At 45.5% G+C, this 17683-nt stretch overlaps 1 protein-coding gene across 1 annotated transcript; it reads right to left on the reverse strand.

Annotated features, from left to right (window-relative positions):
• Positions 1 to 3508: 3508 nt before the first annotated feature.
• Positions 3509 to 5187, reverse strand: LOC126539726 (putative nuclease HARBI1). The gene is made up of 3 exons (XM_050186572.3): positions 4681 to 5187; positions 4463 to 4604; positions 3509 to 3999 (listed from the first exon to the last, which is right to left on the reverse strand). Exons 1-3 carry the CDS (start codon positions 5134 to 5136, stop codon positions 3509 to 3511), a joined length of 1089 nt encoding a protein of 362 aa, XP_050042529.3. The 5' UTR covers positions 5137 to 5187.
• Between the last annotated feature and the right edge of the window lie 12496 nt (positions 5188 to 17683).

Below are 17683 nucleotides of genomic sequence, written 5' to 3' on the forward strand. Positions count from 1 at the left end.
GTGGCACTGCACGTAAGGCACTTCAGCAGCTGTTGCAATACGAACACATCATTCCAAGCAGTATCTATTAAGACCTTTGAAACAGAAATTGTGTATTTATATTATTTACATGGCAAAGAAAAAGTGCCTGCCTAAAGGTCGCTGCAAAATGGAACAATAATCTGACTGTTAACACCATTTGTAATGCAGCTTGTGCAGCGTACAAGCTGAAAGTACTATCAGTGTAGTATTTTATGATGGTGTAGTGCCTTTTTGTTTATGCAAATTTACTGTTCATTTTGTGAACGGTGTGTTGCTGGAATTATTTTTCTGGGCTTCCACCTGATAATGAACCAGTAAAATGTCTACGCAGGATGGAGCGAAATTAGTTCTTTTTAACCTGTTTACTGATTTTATTTTTACGGACCATCAGCTCGGCAGCAGCCCCGCAGGCCGCCACCCCGCCAACAGGTCCTCGAGGACGCGGTGTGCAGGACGGCCGCCGACTATGCCCGGCAAAGCCAGCAAGCTGAGGCGGCAAAATGCGGAGGCCGCAAGCTTCCACCAGCTGTTGCTGCAGCAATATAGGCAGGTGCGTACAACTTGGCCGGGTCATTTTTTGAAGAGGTGATTAGTGCACATGGTAATAATGTACATTACAACCATGTTACACATGAGAGGCATCTGTAGTCATTTGGCTCATTGGCTCATGCATGTTTATACATCTCCTTTGTTCTTTAACACATAGCAACTTACAAAACATTTCCATGGTTGCATGTATCGCCACAGCATGATCATCATTTGTTTAACAATTCAACTAGTCACCAATACTGCCTTCTGACAGGCAGAGGCAGCTTGGTAGGATTTGCTACGTTTCACACGTTTTTAACATAACAGACCATGTACGTTTGCACGGCCAATTGTCATGTCATATGTAAATGATCTCGCTGCCCTCAAGAGTAACCTTGCTGAAACTGCAACACTGGCAAACAGTGCAAATCGAGCATTTACATTGCATAACCTGTAGCTAACTAAGTGAATTTGTTTCGCAGCTGGTGGAAGAACAGAGGGCAACGCGGCAGGTCCTGCAGCAGCTGGTAGCCGAGATGCGTGGTTCGCGAGAGGCGACTACTCTCATCGCAACCACGCTGCGCCAGCTGCTGGCTGCCCTCGCTCACCTGCGCGAGCCGCCTCAGCCATAAGGGACAGCTTTTTTTTTTTCCCATATCGTCCTTTAGTGCTGTGTAGGTACAAGTGTTGCCTATCTTTCCGTTCAAATGTGTGAAGTGATTTTTTAAAGAGAAATGGAAGAGATAAGTGCAGTGCCGTAACTGTCTCTCACAGGAGGACACCTCAACAGCACTGCACGGGGAAGGGGTATGGGGAGAAAACCGTTCAAATCACCGCTGCAGCATTTGGTGGTGGTGCCCATACATCCTCACAAGCCGTTGTGCTGCCAAGTTGTAGCCAGTCTTGTGAACTGATGTGCAGGTCATGCGTGACCATGGCAGCGAAGACTGACAGTGCTGTGATGTCACTTGAAACACGAATGCATGGGTTTTTTTTGTATGTAGCACTAAAGGATGATATGGCTGTTTTTCGTACATTTCTGTCCCTAATCATATTTTTTTTTGCAAGGTAATTTATGTTTATTTTCATTTGTAGTGCAAGTTTGCCCAAGTGAGGCATTATATAACTTATATGTAGAACTTTTGCGTTTCTGTTCCTAACCGTATTTTTTCCCCAAGTTCATTCCTTTTCGTGTGTATTATTATTTGTCCAAGTGAGACGGTATAACTTATATGTACAATTTTTGCCATATTTCTGCGTTTCTGTTCCTAACTATTTTTTTCCGCAAGTTCATTCCTTTTCGTGTGTATTATTATTTGTCCAAGTGAGACGGTATAACTTATATGTACAATTTTTGCCATATTTTTGCGTTTCTGTTCCTAACTATTTTTTCCCCAAGTTCATTTCTTTTCGTGTGTATTTTTATTTGACCAAGTGAGACGGTATAACTTATGTGTACACTTTTTGCCATATGTTCATTAGGTGTTGTTCACTTTTGTTTTGCTGTTACTGATATGTTTCAATATGCACCGTTCTTCCACGGAACATACACTATGCAATCACTTTTACGGCAACTACGACATTGTCTCGCACACCATACAGGTGCACTTAATAACTACAATGCTGTGATAACTGGAAATCAATTTTCATGCCATATGTATGTCATGTTTGCAATGTCAAACCATTCGTGCCTACGCAAAGTGGCCGAATTGGTATTTTTGTTAACACCAAGCACCTGGTACTTGTGATGGTTATTGTAATATTTCAGGTGTCCTTACCTATGATAGCAATACAATCTAGTCCCCATTGTAGTATAGCACAGTTTGCGACATACGTAACGGAGCCATCGATGTGGCCGCTATTTTGACATTCACTGCCAGGCTGCTCTTGCAGCCGTTATATGAAATACCGTTGAACTGCCAAGCATTTTCTCACTTGTTCCTTAAAAGCATGTCATGGCTGCTTTATACTCTGATCTTATTACGGCACTAGTCATTGAAAAGAAACTGTTTTGTACTACAAACATGCCAACTACATAATAGACAAGACATCTTTCTTGCTGTTAAGTTGCTGGATGAAGATAAATGGTTGTCTGCGAGTTCAAAAAAATATCATTATGCTCGTGTCATATTTATGCAATTGAACATCTGCCACTGGTAGTGTACTGGGTCCCATGTAGTGAACATCACACGGCTACTTTGGCGCCATGAAGCCATGCTCTGTGTACTTGTCTGTCATTTGCTTTGATGAAAGATGGCATTGAAGATGGATCACATGGTTTTATTTACAATGCAGATATAAATAAACGATTTTAAACAATACAAGTGGCACTTGAAATGACTATTTACAGTTTGTGTTCCTTCAATCTCAGAACTCTATTTACATATGTACACTCTCCCAAGGGAGGAACGCGCTCGACATGCCAGGCGATTGTTTTCGGCATAACTTGGCCTTCTGTCAAGGAACTGTGCGGTGGCTGTGTGGCAAAACAGCGCAGGGCCTACAAGGTGCGTGAGAACAGTACACATGGTGGAGCGAGAAATTTTTTGCTTGGCAGTAGCCCAAATAGGAAGCGAAAAGACGAAGACCATCCTCCCATGCACAGTGCAGATGGCGGTGACAGTGTCGGTGATGACAGAAGCAACAGCAGCAGCAGCAAATCATTTGGCAAACCCTAGCTGCCCAGAGAAGTGGCTACAACATTCTGCTGATGAACACAAAGTGTTCTATCCACAGGTACTAAATGAAAGGCTCTCATGTAGTGTCACAGTGGAATGATGCAATCATCTCCGGTAGTGACAGCTCACTGGCAGAGGACACGTGAAAACGCTGGTTATGATTGAGCGGATTCTATAAAAAAAACAGCACGCTATCCACTAATTGCACACATTTCTTCACATTGGTTATTAGGTGTGTAGACAGCAGTAATAAACATCTGCCCGCAGTGTCGGGCACGTGTTTATTGCTGCTGTCGGTGCTGCTGTCGACGCAGCCGCCTTCGCACCCTAAGCAGGTAGTGCTGGTGCTGCTGCCGTGTCGTGCCAAATGAGCGAATAACATTGTCCCGGGTAGCACAGCCTCTCAGGTACATCATGCGTGCTGCCCTCACTCGGGGAACTCTCTGTGGGGAGGGGTTGCCACTTTCATCATCACTGCTGCTGTTGCTGCTGTCATCACTAACATCATCTAAGAACACGTCACCTTCGTCGAGACACAAGTTGTGCAACACTGCACATGCTGCAACGATGTTGGCAGCGCGTTCTGGCTCGTAGTGGAGGGCGCGGTACCGCTCAAGGCAGCGAAAGCAGCTCTTCAGGAGCCCAATGCACCGCTCCACTACGGACCGCATGGCAGCATGTGCAGTGTTGTACCTGCCTTCTGCAGTGTGTATGGGAGGGTGGCCTGTGACTGGGGTCAGGAGCCATGGTTCCAGGGGGTAGCCGCTGTCACCTGCAGGATCATAAAACATGGTATGAACTCTGCACAAAGTTTAGTAGGCGAAGCATGGGTCATGTAAAATGCACCTATTACAGAAAGGCTGCAATAAAGAAATATACAGGCTGAGCACCTGACGCAGCTGTGATCACAGATAACAATAGCTGGGACATAGCATCCCTATTTGCAGCAAGGGAGCTCTTTGTGTAGTCTCCATTCACAAATGACTGTCAGTGTAAAAAAGAATGTGACAACGCGTGCACTGTACACTCACATTAAGAATTAGTTTAAAGTGCAACGCAGGTGTGTTGTCACTTTGTTTCGTGCAGATATCATTGGAAAATTTCTACATCTCGCCTATACCTAATAACGTGACTATGACATTAGGGGTTCGGGCTACAATATTCTCCTACGGCGCGAGCACGCTTTGCTGCATGCTGCCAGAATTGCAACTGTACAAAATTTTCCCGCAGCTCACCGAGGAGGTGTTCGCCGGCCTTGGCAATATGCCCCTCCAGGAACCGACGACGCAACCACGTAGTTCTCCAGACGTGGGCGTCGTGGTCTGACCCCGGTCGCAGAGGGTCGACGGCGAGGATCCGCATGCCTGCGTCGCAGATCTGACGAGAGCGCGCACAGCAGCATAAGCCACGCGTTGCTATGACGGGCAAATTAGACAAAAATTAAGATACTTACGAACATTGTGTTGAGGGCGTAGTAGCCTTTGCGGCACATGAATGCCGCCTTCTGCTCGCCCTTCAGTGCGATGATGGCTATAAGGCTGCCGTCCACGCATCCGATGACGCCGGGAATGGGGCCGCGTCGAAGGAACCCTTCCTTCACGGCCGCCTTCTCCTCCGACGTCCTCGGGAAATGGACCCACTTGTTGCGGGCCCCGGCGTGGACGATTGCCTCCGCCACGCGTCGCACACACTTGCTGACCGCAGGCTGGGTCGCGCCGATCGTCTCCTCGCTCCCTACCGAGGCTTGAAAGCTGCCCGTTGCGAAGAATCGCAACGCGCACAACACTTGCCGCTCCACCGACAGCGCTGAAGTTCTCACGCCTCCGAGTTCCTCCGCCACTTCGTCGCACAGCCACCGCACAGTTTCTTTCTTCAGGCGAAAGTGCCGCCGAAACTGATCGTCTGGCATGTCAAACGCATCCTCGGGCTCCCTCCTCCCGCGCCCGGACTGACGAGCCGCCGCCGCCACCACCAAGGCAATCACGAAGGCCGCCATTTTTTTCTATTCCAAACGGAACGGGGCACTCACCGGTTATTCCACGAATTTGCCGGGTTTGTTCGGCATAATTTAGCATAATGAGTGCGTAAACGTCACTTTAACGTGGCAGTTTTTGTGCATTCCTGACGTCGCTTGACAGGCAGGAAAAATGGGCGCGGCCTCAGAAAATTCGACCAATGAGCGAGCGGTGTCGGCCATGTTGGAATAGAAACAGAACGGAATAGTTTTACGTTATACCGACCCTGCTTTGGCTGTGCCCAAGGATGCGAACGATCATACAAGACTTTAAGACAGATATCACAAATTTTAGTAACAAAGATGGAATATTCTAAGCAGTGGTGAGGGTAAATAGTGGGGATGATAAAATAAATAAACAAAGAACTATAATAACCTGAACATGATCTTAATCTTCCGTTAAAGCCGGCCTCGCGGATGAACTGCCAAAGAAAGTTTACAGTTCATAAGACATCGGTCGGAGGTGGCGGCATGGCCCTTGCCTCCAGGTATTGGAGGTAACTCAACGTTTATTGTGCTCCCTTGTTAATGTCGCGAGACCGGCACAGTCCCACAATAGGTACCTGACTATCGAACGAGCATCGGCGTTCTGACTTATGGCGTGCGATGACGTCGCGGTCGGTTCTGTCTCTTTCTCGATGATGATGCGATGCCTATGACGGTGGCTCCGCGCCTTTCTTGAACCCAAATATGCGCGTCACCTAGCCATTACGTGGCCAGGCCTGCGCCTGCCTTTGCCTTGCGCAGCAAGACTTACTCCCCTAGAGGAAAGCCCTAGAGCCACTGGTGGGCGCTTTGCGGCACGTTCGCCTTCACTTCTCGTTACACTTGCAATTTGAGTCGCTAGCGCCCCTGATCCGTGTTCAGGCGCGTAGGACCAAGTGGGTCCGGGGCGTGGGGGCTGAATGGGAAAATAAGGTCGCGCTCGCTGTGCTATTGGCTGCTATGTTACCGCTCCTGCCCGAATTCGGTGAGACCTGGCCCACTAGCCCTACCATGCCGCAATTCTGACAAAGGCATGCGAACGTGAGTTCAATATCATACGCCCACCTTTCAACTTTTGGCGCCTCTGTTCAACAAACTTGGGCCACCTAAAGATTCCGTTAATGTTGAAAATTGCGTACGTCTTTTACCTCCCGTGCTTTTTTTTTCGCCTCTTCGGTCAGCTTCTCTATGGGAAAGAGGATGGTGCGTAGTTCAAGCGCCTTCATAGTCAGTTCTCGCTGCTGCAGGAAAAGCCAGACATATCGCTGCTCCCAATTAACGACTTCCAGTACCGCTAGGAACGTTTCTGGATCCCAGGCTGCGCCTGTGAATATGGCATTTGCCTGGAAGTCAGCCCGTATTGGAGATTGACTCTGCAGGCATCACAGCCACACTTCTTCAATCGGTGCATGGCAGTGGCCAGACCTGCACGTCGTGTCAAGGAGCGACAAGAAGGGCTGGACTCTGGTTCGCAAAACCAGCTGAGAAGATAGCGGTTGTTTCAATAAGGGCCCATGCTGTACGTTACGTCTCGCAAAAGGGATATTATTCCAAGCAGTCGTTGACCAATAATACTCCTGTGGGGCGTTCAACCGACCCTTTAGCCAACATGGTATTCACATCTTCTATGCGTGAGTGGTAGCTCCGCTTTGTGACCACCATTTGGTTAAAATAAGAGTGAGAAACAGGTAAAAAGAGTCTAAGTATCATGACTCCCTTTGAAACCGTTTTTAGTTGAGGTGAGAAAATACTCGCAGCTACTGCATTCGAGGTTGAACGATTTATTTTATCAAGGATGATGCGCCGGTCAGCTTAAAACAATAGACAGAAGAGCGGTATGAAAGATTTTACATTGAAGATAAGTTCTATTGTGCGCAAGAAGTGATTGTTATGAAGCCTCATTATCGCATTTCAGTACCTTTTAAAGCTGAAAAACAGGTCATTTCTTGTTGTTCGAGTTTTTTTATAGCTCAATGATGGGAAGATAGTGTATATGCTAAGGCTTCGCAAGCTCACAAGAACATGTGAACCTCTAGAGTAAATGTCATATTAGAATCGCTCAATGACGCTGCCAAAACTTTTTTGAGACACTATGAGAGACTTTGTAGAGCTATGGCTTAGGTTGGGTGAGGGCACAGATAAGACATGAATGCTTAAAACGCATCTTGTTCATATCTTTGCAAACTCTCTACTTGATCCAAGCTAAACATGGCTGCACAGACCCGGAGAAGGGCTACGGAAGTGACGGTTCAGGTGCCGGACAGGTTATTTCCTTAGCTCTTGTCCGTGCTCGTGTTGTGTTGCTTACCCAAGAGCTGCCTTAACCAACTCACCCAAATATAGCTCAGCTGAGCTCTTTGCTGGCTTTGACATTAACTGTGTATACTGCGCCCAATGTAACATCGCATTTCTCGTTAGGACTATCTGGGCACAAGAAGGGTTTCGTAGAACCAAAATCGTGATTTTTTTCTTCTTGGTGCGCATACTAATGCAATAAGCCATTATTAGGAACAGCAGTCAAGCAATTCGATATGCGCCTTGTGCGATGGGCCACATTTTTTTATCAAAATTAACTTTAAGTCTATGAAGGCTGTGAATATAATTTACTGGGCGTTAGTTTTATCTTCACTCCATCATTGCTGATTCCTGATTCTGAATTACTGCGCACGAAGTCTCAACTGCCAACACAGTGCTACAGCATCGTTTCGTCACCGCACCTGAAATATGTGATTTTATTTTCAAGCTTAGTCCTTGCGATAGTTTCGCGAACGGTAAATCTCTGGGACAAGCGCAAACATGGGAAAGAACAAGATCGAGTCCTTTTAATATCTCCGGTAACTTTATTAAAAGGTGAGTGGTGGCGAGAAGCAATGATTTGAGAACGCTAAGATAAGAATAAGCGAATCTTTCGCAAGTGCTCACATCATACGTTAAACTTACCCGCCAAGAAAGCTCCAACCAGGAGTAAAAAAAATGCTTACATAGGGTGCAAGAAGGAATGCTTTCAAGAAGACAGGAAGGCTAAAAAACTGAAATTTAATATCGGCTCATATGATTGCGCTGGTTCAGCTCGTTTTGCAGAAGCCAAGCCCACCTCCCCTTCCACCCCGAGCATTTCTTGGTGGCAGTGTTCTTTAGTTTTTTGCCTTACGAGGGCCACCTCTCCGCTCGAATCAAAACTCGCGTGACACTTCGTGACACGCTCGCCTAAGCAGGTTTGCGTGTGACCCAGGCTGTTGCTCTGAAGGGGATTGGGTAGAGAAACCACAGCGCAAAAGGTTGATGCCGCTACGAAAGCAGATCAGCGATGACGGAGTGAAATGGGAAATAGCTCGAAAAAATGCAAGAGACAAATCTATGTACACGCCCGCGCCAAACTTCAGCGCCGCGGGCATTCGCGACACCTTCCACCGCTATGATATATCGTTTTTCATGGTAGGTGCAATTTGTGTGGCAAGAATTTCGCGCCAGGCATATACAAACAAACAAAAAAACTGTAAAATAAACTTGCCCTTCTAACTGCTTCATAGTAAAAAAAGAACGCTTGCTCCGTTGCAGAATGCATGCCTCACCAAATCATACTGCGGAAAAGCGAAGCAACGTTGTGTGCGGTGCAGAAATTTAGAGCAAGTTCTACGCTTTGAGAGTGGGTCGGCAGAATACTTGGGCACCTTAAAGACTGGCCATGGTGACAGAAGTCATTGAAGACAGTGTCAATAATAAAGTGCATATTATGCGACATAACACAGGCTGCTATACTTCTTGTCCCACGTAACCGGTGCCAAAACCTAAAATTATGCAAATGCCACGTAGGTGGACCGAACCAAGGTAATGTTGTTTACCGTCGCTTGCAGATATGCATATTTTTTGCATGCCACCTAATTACACAATTGATCCTAATTAGTTATGAACTTCTCAAACATTATAGTTAGATGAAAAGTGCGAATGAGAAAATTGCAGAGCTTCATAAAAAACTCCCGATACAGTTTTGTGTTGCTTAGTACGTGCTACAAAAAAAAAAGATTAATTATGGGGCTTTACGTGCCCAAACCACTTTTTAATTATGAGGCACGCCGTTGTGGGGGACTCCGGACATTTCGATCACCAGGGGTTCTTCAACGTGCACCTAAATCTAAGTGCACGGGTGTTTAATCGATCCCACGACCTCGTGCTAGCAGCTCAACACCATATCCATTAAGCAACCACGGTGGGTTACGTGCAACATAAAAATGTTTTTTCAAAACGTGAAACAATCCCGCGAATATACGCGAAATTGCCGTTTGACTGGCCGCTTGAGGCATTTTGGGTGTATTGGCAGGCTTCTCTGGTCTTCGGAAAAACACTTTTATGTAACCTCACATCGTCAACGCACCCTCCCTCGCCCTCACCTCAAATGTGTGCCCTGCTTCACCTCACACTCACAAAACTCCCTTCATCTCACTCTCGTCAGGGTGCCCATGTCTGGTGAGGGTTATTGATGTTAAGACGAATGATCACACTCAACCGGGTTTCAATCTAACGAAGCATGCGGTGGCCTATCTGTCGCTTATCCAATTCAAATTTTCTGCGGATAGTCACTGTCGAGGAGCCTGCGGTTCTTCGAGAATGGTCAGGCAACATCCAAGCATCATCCTCGTCAGGTATCATACCTGCTGACCCGGTCCCGCGCACAAATCGACACTCATGTGATAAAGAGCAAGAAATTGTCGAAGTTACATACATCAGCAGGAACATATACGTTTTAATGACGTATTATTATAATAAAATGAAAAAGAAGTTTCCTCGTGTATTCTAATACACAGGCAAAGGTTGTTGTAACAAGTGTAAAAATAATAACTAAGAGCCATATTTATATACACCAGCGGCGACGTACATAGCATTGACGTACCTATAGAAGGGAACGACATGTTGTTTGCTAAGAGACACGAAAATACAGGAGAAAATATACATAAATGGGAGCCTAAGTGTAAGTATGGAACACCAAAGGAAAAAAAACATCCCTAAGCCCCTTGCACACATAACCGTAAGTAACTTTTAATTATTTTGAAAAGACCTGAGCAGTCACAACGTTATGGGCTATAGGCGAAAAATAAATGGTACCTTGTTCAGAAACAATGGCATGCCTTGTCTGCTGTTAACCATGCTGCGATCTTGTACGAGAGGTAGCGAAATCACTAGTTCTGAAGTTGTAATCGTCTTGAGTTACAAAAAGAGAGCTAAATGCTACTGCGTGCGAGCAAAATCGTTTATTGAAACCTTCAAAGTTGTTTATTTCTAATCTCCTTTAATGATATTGCTGGCTTTATTACTCCGCACCTTTTCTTTATGCAGATGACACGACAATAATAGCATAGATTCATCAATTCCTTCCCTGACTACATAGCTTAGTAATGACCTCAAGAACTTGACATAATTGTGCGAACTCAACCCTCTCCAAATTAATCTATATCAAGCTACATTTATGATTTCCAGCTCTACCTCTAAAACTTCACCTTACTCTCCAGCAATTATGTTTCAATCACTTAAACTATATGCTGTTAAGAAATTTTCCTTGCAAGGCATTATTTTGGTCTCAAATTTAAAATATTCTCGAGATATTTTGCACTTAGAACAAAAAATGGACTATGGGATAAGAATCCTAATAAATGCGCGACGATACCTCAGTGGTTCTGCTTTACTATCTCTACACTAAGCCTTCACTCGCAGCCATATTACTTACTGTACATCATCCTGGGTTAATACCTATACCATTACAGCATTTACAGCACCATTTATTTATTACAGCATTTATTCCATTACAGCATTTACAGAACCAAGCCATCCGGTTAATCACCTTCAGTACTTTCCGCACCAACGCCCTTGCACTCCTACGGGAATATGAAATCCTTCCGTTGCCACCTATGGTTAAAGAAACCTAAGCATCACACTGTTCAAGACGATAAACAACCTGACTCCAACTAATGTATTTGACAAAATGTGCCTTTACAATTCGAATAACGCCAGGTTTGCTTTGAATAAGGACTTTCTGCTGTCAAAAGTACGCAGTAACTATACAAAGCACACGGCCCAATTTGCAGCTGTAGCATTGTGGAATAACCTGCCTAATGATTTAAAACAATGCGTATCATTTGTTATCTTTAACAAGAAAAAAACTAATGATATTTCTAATAGAAGGTTGAGTTCACGATTATCATGTTTGTTCCATGTGAATTATGTTTATTAGTTGTGCGTAGTAGCCGTTGCTAAGGTATAATCAATGTTGCTTACTCACTTCTCTTCATGCAGCTCAAACAGGAGGTCCCATGCGGCCTGGAGCTATGGGACCTCCTTTTGTATATTCAACCCAACGTATACCACCTCTGTAAATAATAAAAGTTATTTTATTTATTTATTTATTTATTTATTTATTTATTTATTGAAAAGGCAATGTGTGTTTAAATTGTGCAAGCTCACTTAAGGCTCATTCACGCTAGGCCAACACGACATCGATTTCGGGCTGCCGACTGTCGGCGACATCCTTTTTCCCTTTGTGTCGGCGCCTCTGCCGCACTGTACCGACGCCGAGCTCCCCGCCGACCGTCGACAGGTTGTCGGCGTCGGTACAGTGTGACGGAGGCGCCGACACGACGAAAAAAAAACGCTGTCGCCGATAGTCGGGAGACCGAAATCGGTGTCGTGTTGGCCTAGCGTGAATGAGCCTTTAGGCGTAGTACATAAATGAAGGAAGATCAAGCGTAGCCCATTCTTTGTAGCCCCAAGTGCTTCGAATTCCACGTTGCTGCAGCCTAAGTAATACGTGAAGGCCATGCCATGAAGTAGAATACCAACACCGGAGACGGTAGCGCGTCAATTCCACCCATCGCCGTGTACGGCGCTCTGTCAAGCTGATGCTGGGAGCCTCCGGCCGCTCACGTGGCCCCACTCCGCGAGGGTTCTCTCGTAACACTGCCGAGAGCACTGCGATACAAAAGCGCAACAGCGCCGTCGCGTGTTTGTTCCTCCTTTCTTTTTTTTATTGAAGTGAATATTAGGAGAGGTTGGCGCCTTTATGGTGGCACCGGCTACTCCTTGTCACTTGGCAAAGGAAACAAATTTGCGTAAAAAGGGAGAATAGCGACACGAAATATGGCGCTCAGTAGAACACTGGATGAATAAAAAAATATGCAGTCCAACAGTACATCAGTCGCAAAGTTCTGTGCATTAGTTCAGTCCACGTACGCTTATATAAATTCAGATATATTGTACAGCCAAAGCACGCAACACATGTAATGCACTGCAAGTACAGAACAGAATTATACATATTGCGTAAAAGTTGCGATCACCACATAAACCAGTTATGAACCACGCGGACAACGCTTGTGTTACTCATTTAGCGTATTCGAATCATCTGATACCTAATATTTTCCCAAAATGCTGGTGTCCTCTAAAAACTTTTTCAGAGCAAGAAACGCTCTTTTTTGAAGGCTCGCAGTCGGCCATGGGCAAAGTATCTTTCTTAAGGTTAATGGTTTTCTGCCTCCGTTCTTCATTTTTTTTTCATATTTAGCGGGCTTTCCTTAAATGCCGCAAAAAGACACCACGCACGCCGTATGTTATCACATGAAACTGGATGGTTAATTTCTCAACCCACTCTACAACGTAACGAAGCGCACGCGGCCATAAAACGAACATAACATGTTTTCATAATTCATCTAAGCAATTAACTAACTTGGCACAACAATAAAAATACATGCTCCGAGCAGCGCCTCATGCGGGCAAACAATATGTGGTTGGTTCCACCTGGCTGCAGTAAACCGTCTCTTCTTTTCGACTAGAGTTACCTAAGACTCCCAGTAGATTCACAAATATATCCACCGAAATGCCGATCGACGTAGCCGTAGCAGCGAGGCCAAACCTAAGAGGGTAGACAAAAGCACCTTCGCTTTTGTCTACAGTATATACCGGCTGTTTCAGCTAACATTTCCAATTTTTTTAAATTCCCTATGGCTGATAGCAGAATTCTAGTCGATGAGCTTGACTGCATAAAGAGGCGGACATTACTTGGACGAAAAATTGAAATGCTTAATTGACTGATTGATAAAAAATTACTAAACTAATTTACCTTATGGCAGATATTGCGATTTACAAATTCTAGCCGAGGAGTTTACAAGGTGTAACCACATGGAACGAATTCTCACGATGACACCGGTTTCGGGATAATATTTCTCGAAGTTTGCGAAAAAATTCACAGGCGTTCCAGTCAATTTGATGCTTCAATGCAGAAAAGAGCATTTTGTTATGAAAGTAAGCGGAACGACAGTGCCTTTTTACCGCAAGCACGGCGGTGGACACCTCGTAAATGGTGTCATCCGCACAATTCTTTTCAAGTGGTTATGCCTCCTAGTCTGGACCACTAGAATGTGCAAATTGTAGTGTCTGCCAGAACAAACCCAATTAGTGAATTTCGGTTAATTAGTCGATTATGCATTTCAAATATTTGTGCATGTAATCTCCGCCTCTTCGACTAGACACAAGCTCATGAACTACACTTGCGCTGTCTGCCACAGGAAACTGAAAAATCAATTTTGAAAGTGCTCGCTCTCACACCTTGTACAGTGCTAAATGTTCGCAGCGTCTTTGCATTCCTCGATAGAGCCGGAAGGAGGAAGAGAAAGAAGTGCCCAGAGCTCCCTAGTGCTCTGGGCCTCTCGCTGTTATGCATTTTTTTACGTTCTTGCCTTTTTCATGAGAGTCATTTCATCAAGGATGAGCACGAAGATGTTCCCACGACCTCCTGAACAAGGTCAGTCGTCTACTTCATCGCTCATGTTCGGACGACGTGCCTTTGGAAGCTCGCACCAGCTCGATTCCTGGGAGAGCTCAACGCCAGAAGCCATGAACTCTGACAGTGAGTACACCGTAGTCATGGGCCGCCGTATGAAGAAGATGCGCCGTATGTCGACTGAGGCGACTTCATCGAAACAGAGTGAGCAGGAACCCTTCATGGTTTCTTACGTGCCGCTCTCGATGTGACACAGCATGAACTTCCTCAGCAGGCAGTTTCTAACCGAATATTTTGAAAGTGTGGCCCCTGGGCAAATCGACGAGATCAGGATCAACGCTCGCAAGAACATCCTGACAATAGATGTGAAAAATTCCGCAATAATTGAGAAGTTAAAGACCATTCCACAGTTAAGCGCAATCCCCGTCCGCTCCTTTATTACTTACGGGAAGGAGACAACAAGTGGTGTAATTTCCGACGTGGAGCTCGAAATCAAGCATACGGACTTCAAGAGTCTTTTGAGGTCATCGGGGCTCATTCTTGAGATTCACCGCTTGGGGCACTCCCGATCTATCAAGGTAATATTTGCTTCTTCGACATTACCAGCGTCTGTCAAAGTGGGCTACGTGATACACCGCGTACGACAATTCGTTCCGAGGCCTATTCAGTGACGGAAATGTCACCAGATAGGACACGTGAGCACTGTTTGTAGAAGCAAAGCCACCTGCTCGCGTTGCGGCGGAGAGCATGATACCCCCGACTGTGAGGCGTCCTCATTTAAGTGCCCCAACAAAAACAAGAGAAACAAGAAACAACATGAAACAAGAGGTTCGTATTCTTCGAAAAAAGGCAAGAGACCAATCTTCACGTAAAGAGGCTGCTCAATCTGTTCGCCAGAGTGACCAACGCTCGCGACAGAAGCATCACAAAACCATTTCAGAAAAACTACCTAGCGTGGTACAGGTACCACGACCACCTCTGCCTGTGTGTCCATCGAGGACGGTAACGGCGTCTACTGATAATTCAACGTCGACGAGAGCACGCGGCAAACATTCACCTCCACCGGCTGACACAGACACGGAACGGCCCTTGCTGCCCTCTAGGCCCACGGCCATGACAGCGGGAACTAGTGGTCATCTGCACCATGAAGCCAAGAATTATAGGGCCAATGAACCCGTTGACACTACGGGCAAGCAAGGAGATGAACACAATTAGAAGGAGAGTGTACAAAGAATGATGAAGCACCTAGCAGAGTCAATACGCGTGATTCTCGGTGGTCTTGAGACTCCGGCCGCTAAACGTGCCCTACAAGTGCTCGCCGTGCTATAGCCGCTTATCAGAGGTCTTTATATGCTATAAAGACTTTGTTTGGCGCTTGTGCTGTTCACGCAGCGGAGGCCCACACACCAGCTTCGTCCTAGCGCCTCTGTTTTTAAGTTCACTTGAATTGGTTACTACAGACTTGATACGAAACCTGACAGTGGCTTCTAGGTTGACATTTGTGAATGTTTATCATCAGAGTGTTGAACTTGCTTTCACCTTTGCGCATCCCTCTTGCTATGTCATTATCATCCCTCATCACACCTTTATGTCCCCGTTCCCCCTCCCCCTGTGCAGAGCAGCAGGCTAGAGCGTCTTAGCTCAGGCCGACCTCTCTGCCTTCTTTCAATTATATTATCTCTCTCGACGGAGCAGCCCGCCTAAGCCGCTACATTGAGCGGGCCCACTTCTCGGCAGCAGAGTTCTCGACATGCGCTCTATTGTTAAGTTCGACTGGCGGCTTTTGAGCGCTCTAGAGGGCTCTCGAGTTGACTTTTACAATCAGGGGGTCGAAATCGAGCCCTCGGAACAAATGATGGGAGGTTATGCTCCAGCACCGCCATTTGCTCGGTGAGAATGTAAGTTGAGTGGGCGACGTGGCTAGGTCCCCCTCTGCCCCACGGTGTCCGAAACCGAGGGCTTTCTTATGCGTCGGGGAGGATTTCGGGTGTTACGGTAGAGTTGCTGTGCCTTGCGTGAGGCGGAAGAAACATATTTTGCATTCCTCATTATGATAATTTACTGATTTGGAAATGACAGCTTAAGGGTGGCCAGAGGCAAAGCGCATGCTAGTGCCTATTTATTCTGAAATGCTTCTGTTTGCACACATACTCCAAGTACAATCACGTGTGCATGTAGAAACGGATAATAGGTGAAAATCTTCGTAATGTACCACAAACGCACTCTACTTCAAATTTTGCAGCTTGTATGTCTTTCATTTTGTGACCTGATTGCAAATGGTCGAACGAGTCGATTGCCAGCAACTTTGCGCATTATGTGCAGTTCGCCATCATCATAGTGCGTCAATTAATCAAGATGGAGCACACTCCCCGCTATTATTATTATTCACACAACGCAATCATTATTCCTGCAACATACATATCGTCAATAAAAAAAACAATTTGAATGAAAACTGAAACAGAAAGAAGTAAACTCGGGAGGATACAAAAATTGTGGCATCCCATGGTGAACAAACGGGAAAACAGTTTTGTCGCTGCAGCGCAGACCAATAAAATAGTTTTAAAAAGAGGCAGGCAGCAACTAAGCTCTACCGCCTACGATAAGCTACAAGTTCACCAAGAATGACTGGTGTGCGAGGCCGCACATGATTTGTTTATGAAAAATATGGTAAGCATAATATACATACTATATATAATTAAAGATGTCTAGGTGAGGACTTCTGCTAGGCTACATGTCAATCCAGAAAAAAAGACTTGAATATGGCAATGCTAGCGGCCTCATACTATTCCCTTTGTGCTAACAGGTTCGTAATTACTAAAAGAATGTATGCGCTACAGACCGCCTTTGCGAATTTCACTTGCTCCGAAATGCACGACCACCGGAGACGACCCATGCCGATGCAACTGCGCATGATAGCAGCCCATAGCTCTCGTCCACAGTCTTCGTAGCTATCTCTCGATCAACCGAATGGAAATGACGCGTCCATTTTCTTCACAAATGCGGGTAGTATGTTCAACAAACGTGTGACACTATCGTCCTTGATTGATTCTTGCTCAACCGACGTTGTTATCTTTACTGAAACTTAGCTTTCGGTGACGCTAAGACCCGGAAAAATTCGATTGCGAAATGGCTTACAACACCTACAGGTATAATAATGATATTCACTTAGTTATGGGAGTTTTGATCGCTATTAATAATTCACTTGTTTCTCATGCCTTTCCAGTTTATTCACCCTTGCGGATTGTTTGTGTCCGGGTAACTATTTCCAGTCGTGAAATGCTGTTGTGCACTTTTTATAGAGCCCTGTGTGTTTCTTCTTTTTGTGGTGAATTTCATGATGTAATTAGCTGGACACGTATGAGGTACCTAACCTGCCGTTAATTGTTCTAGGTGATTTTTGGCAATTATATGTGGGCCAGTGGTTCAATAAATGTTGAGCGCAACTCAGCAGAGCTTACTGAATTTTTTTTTATATTTGTCGCGATTTTAACTTCACTCATCTTCTTCATATGACCTACAAGTGTTACCCCTAGATTTGCAAAATTGTCTACCTCGTTCTTACGACTGCGTCTGACCTGGCCTCCCCACTGACACCTTTGCAAGGCGTAAACAATCACGCGATACTTCATCTCACTCTGCGCGGGCTTGTTTCAGTTAGGAAAGGTAACTGCCCCAAAGCTGACTTTACCTCCATCA

This window comes from Dermacentor andersoni, chromosome 2 (assembly GCF_023375885.2).
Source record: "Dermacentor andersoni chromosome 2, qqDerAnde1_hic_scaffold, whole genome shotgun sequence".
Taxonomy (NCBI): domain Eukaryota; kingdom Metazoa; phylum Arthropoda; class Arachnida; order Ixodida; family Ixodidae; genus Dermacentor; species Dermacentor andersoni.

Coding starts and splice junctions, on each gene's coding strand:
- LOC126539726 (XM_050186572.3), bottom strand. CDS start 5,136: ATGCCAGACGATCAGTTTCGGCGGCACTTTCGCCTGAAGAAAGAAACT. Junction 4,605..4,680: donor ACGCCCTCAACACAATGTTC/GTAAGTATCTTA, acceptor CGCTCTCGTCAG/ATCTGCGACGCAGGCATGCG. Junction 4,000..4,462: donor GGCCGGCGAACACCTCCTCG/GTGAGCTGCGGG, acceptor ATGATCCTGCAG/GTGACAGCGGCTACCCCCTG.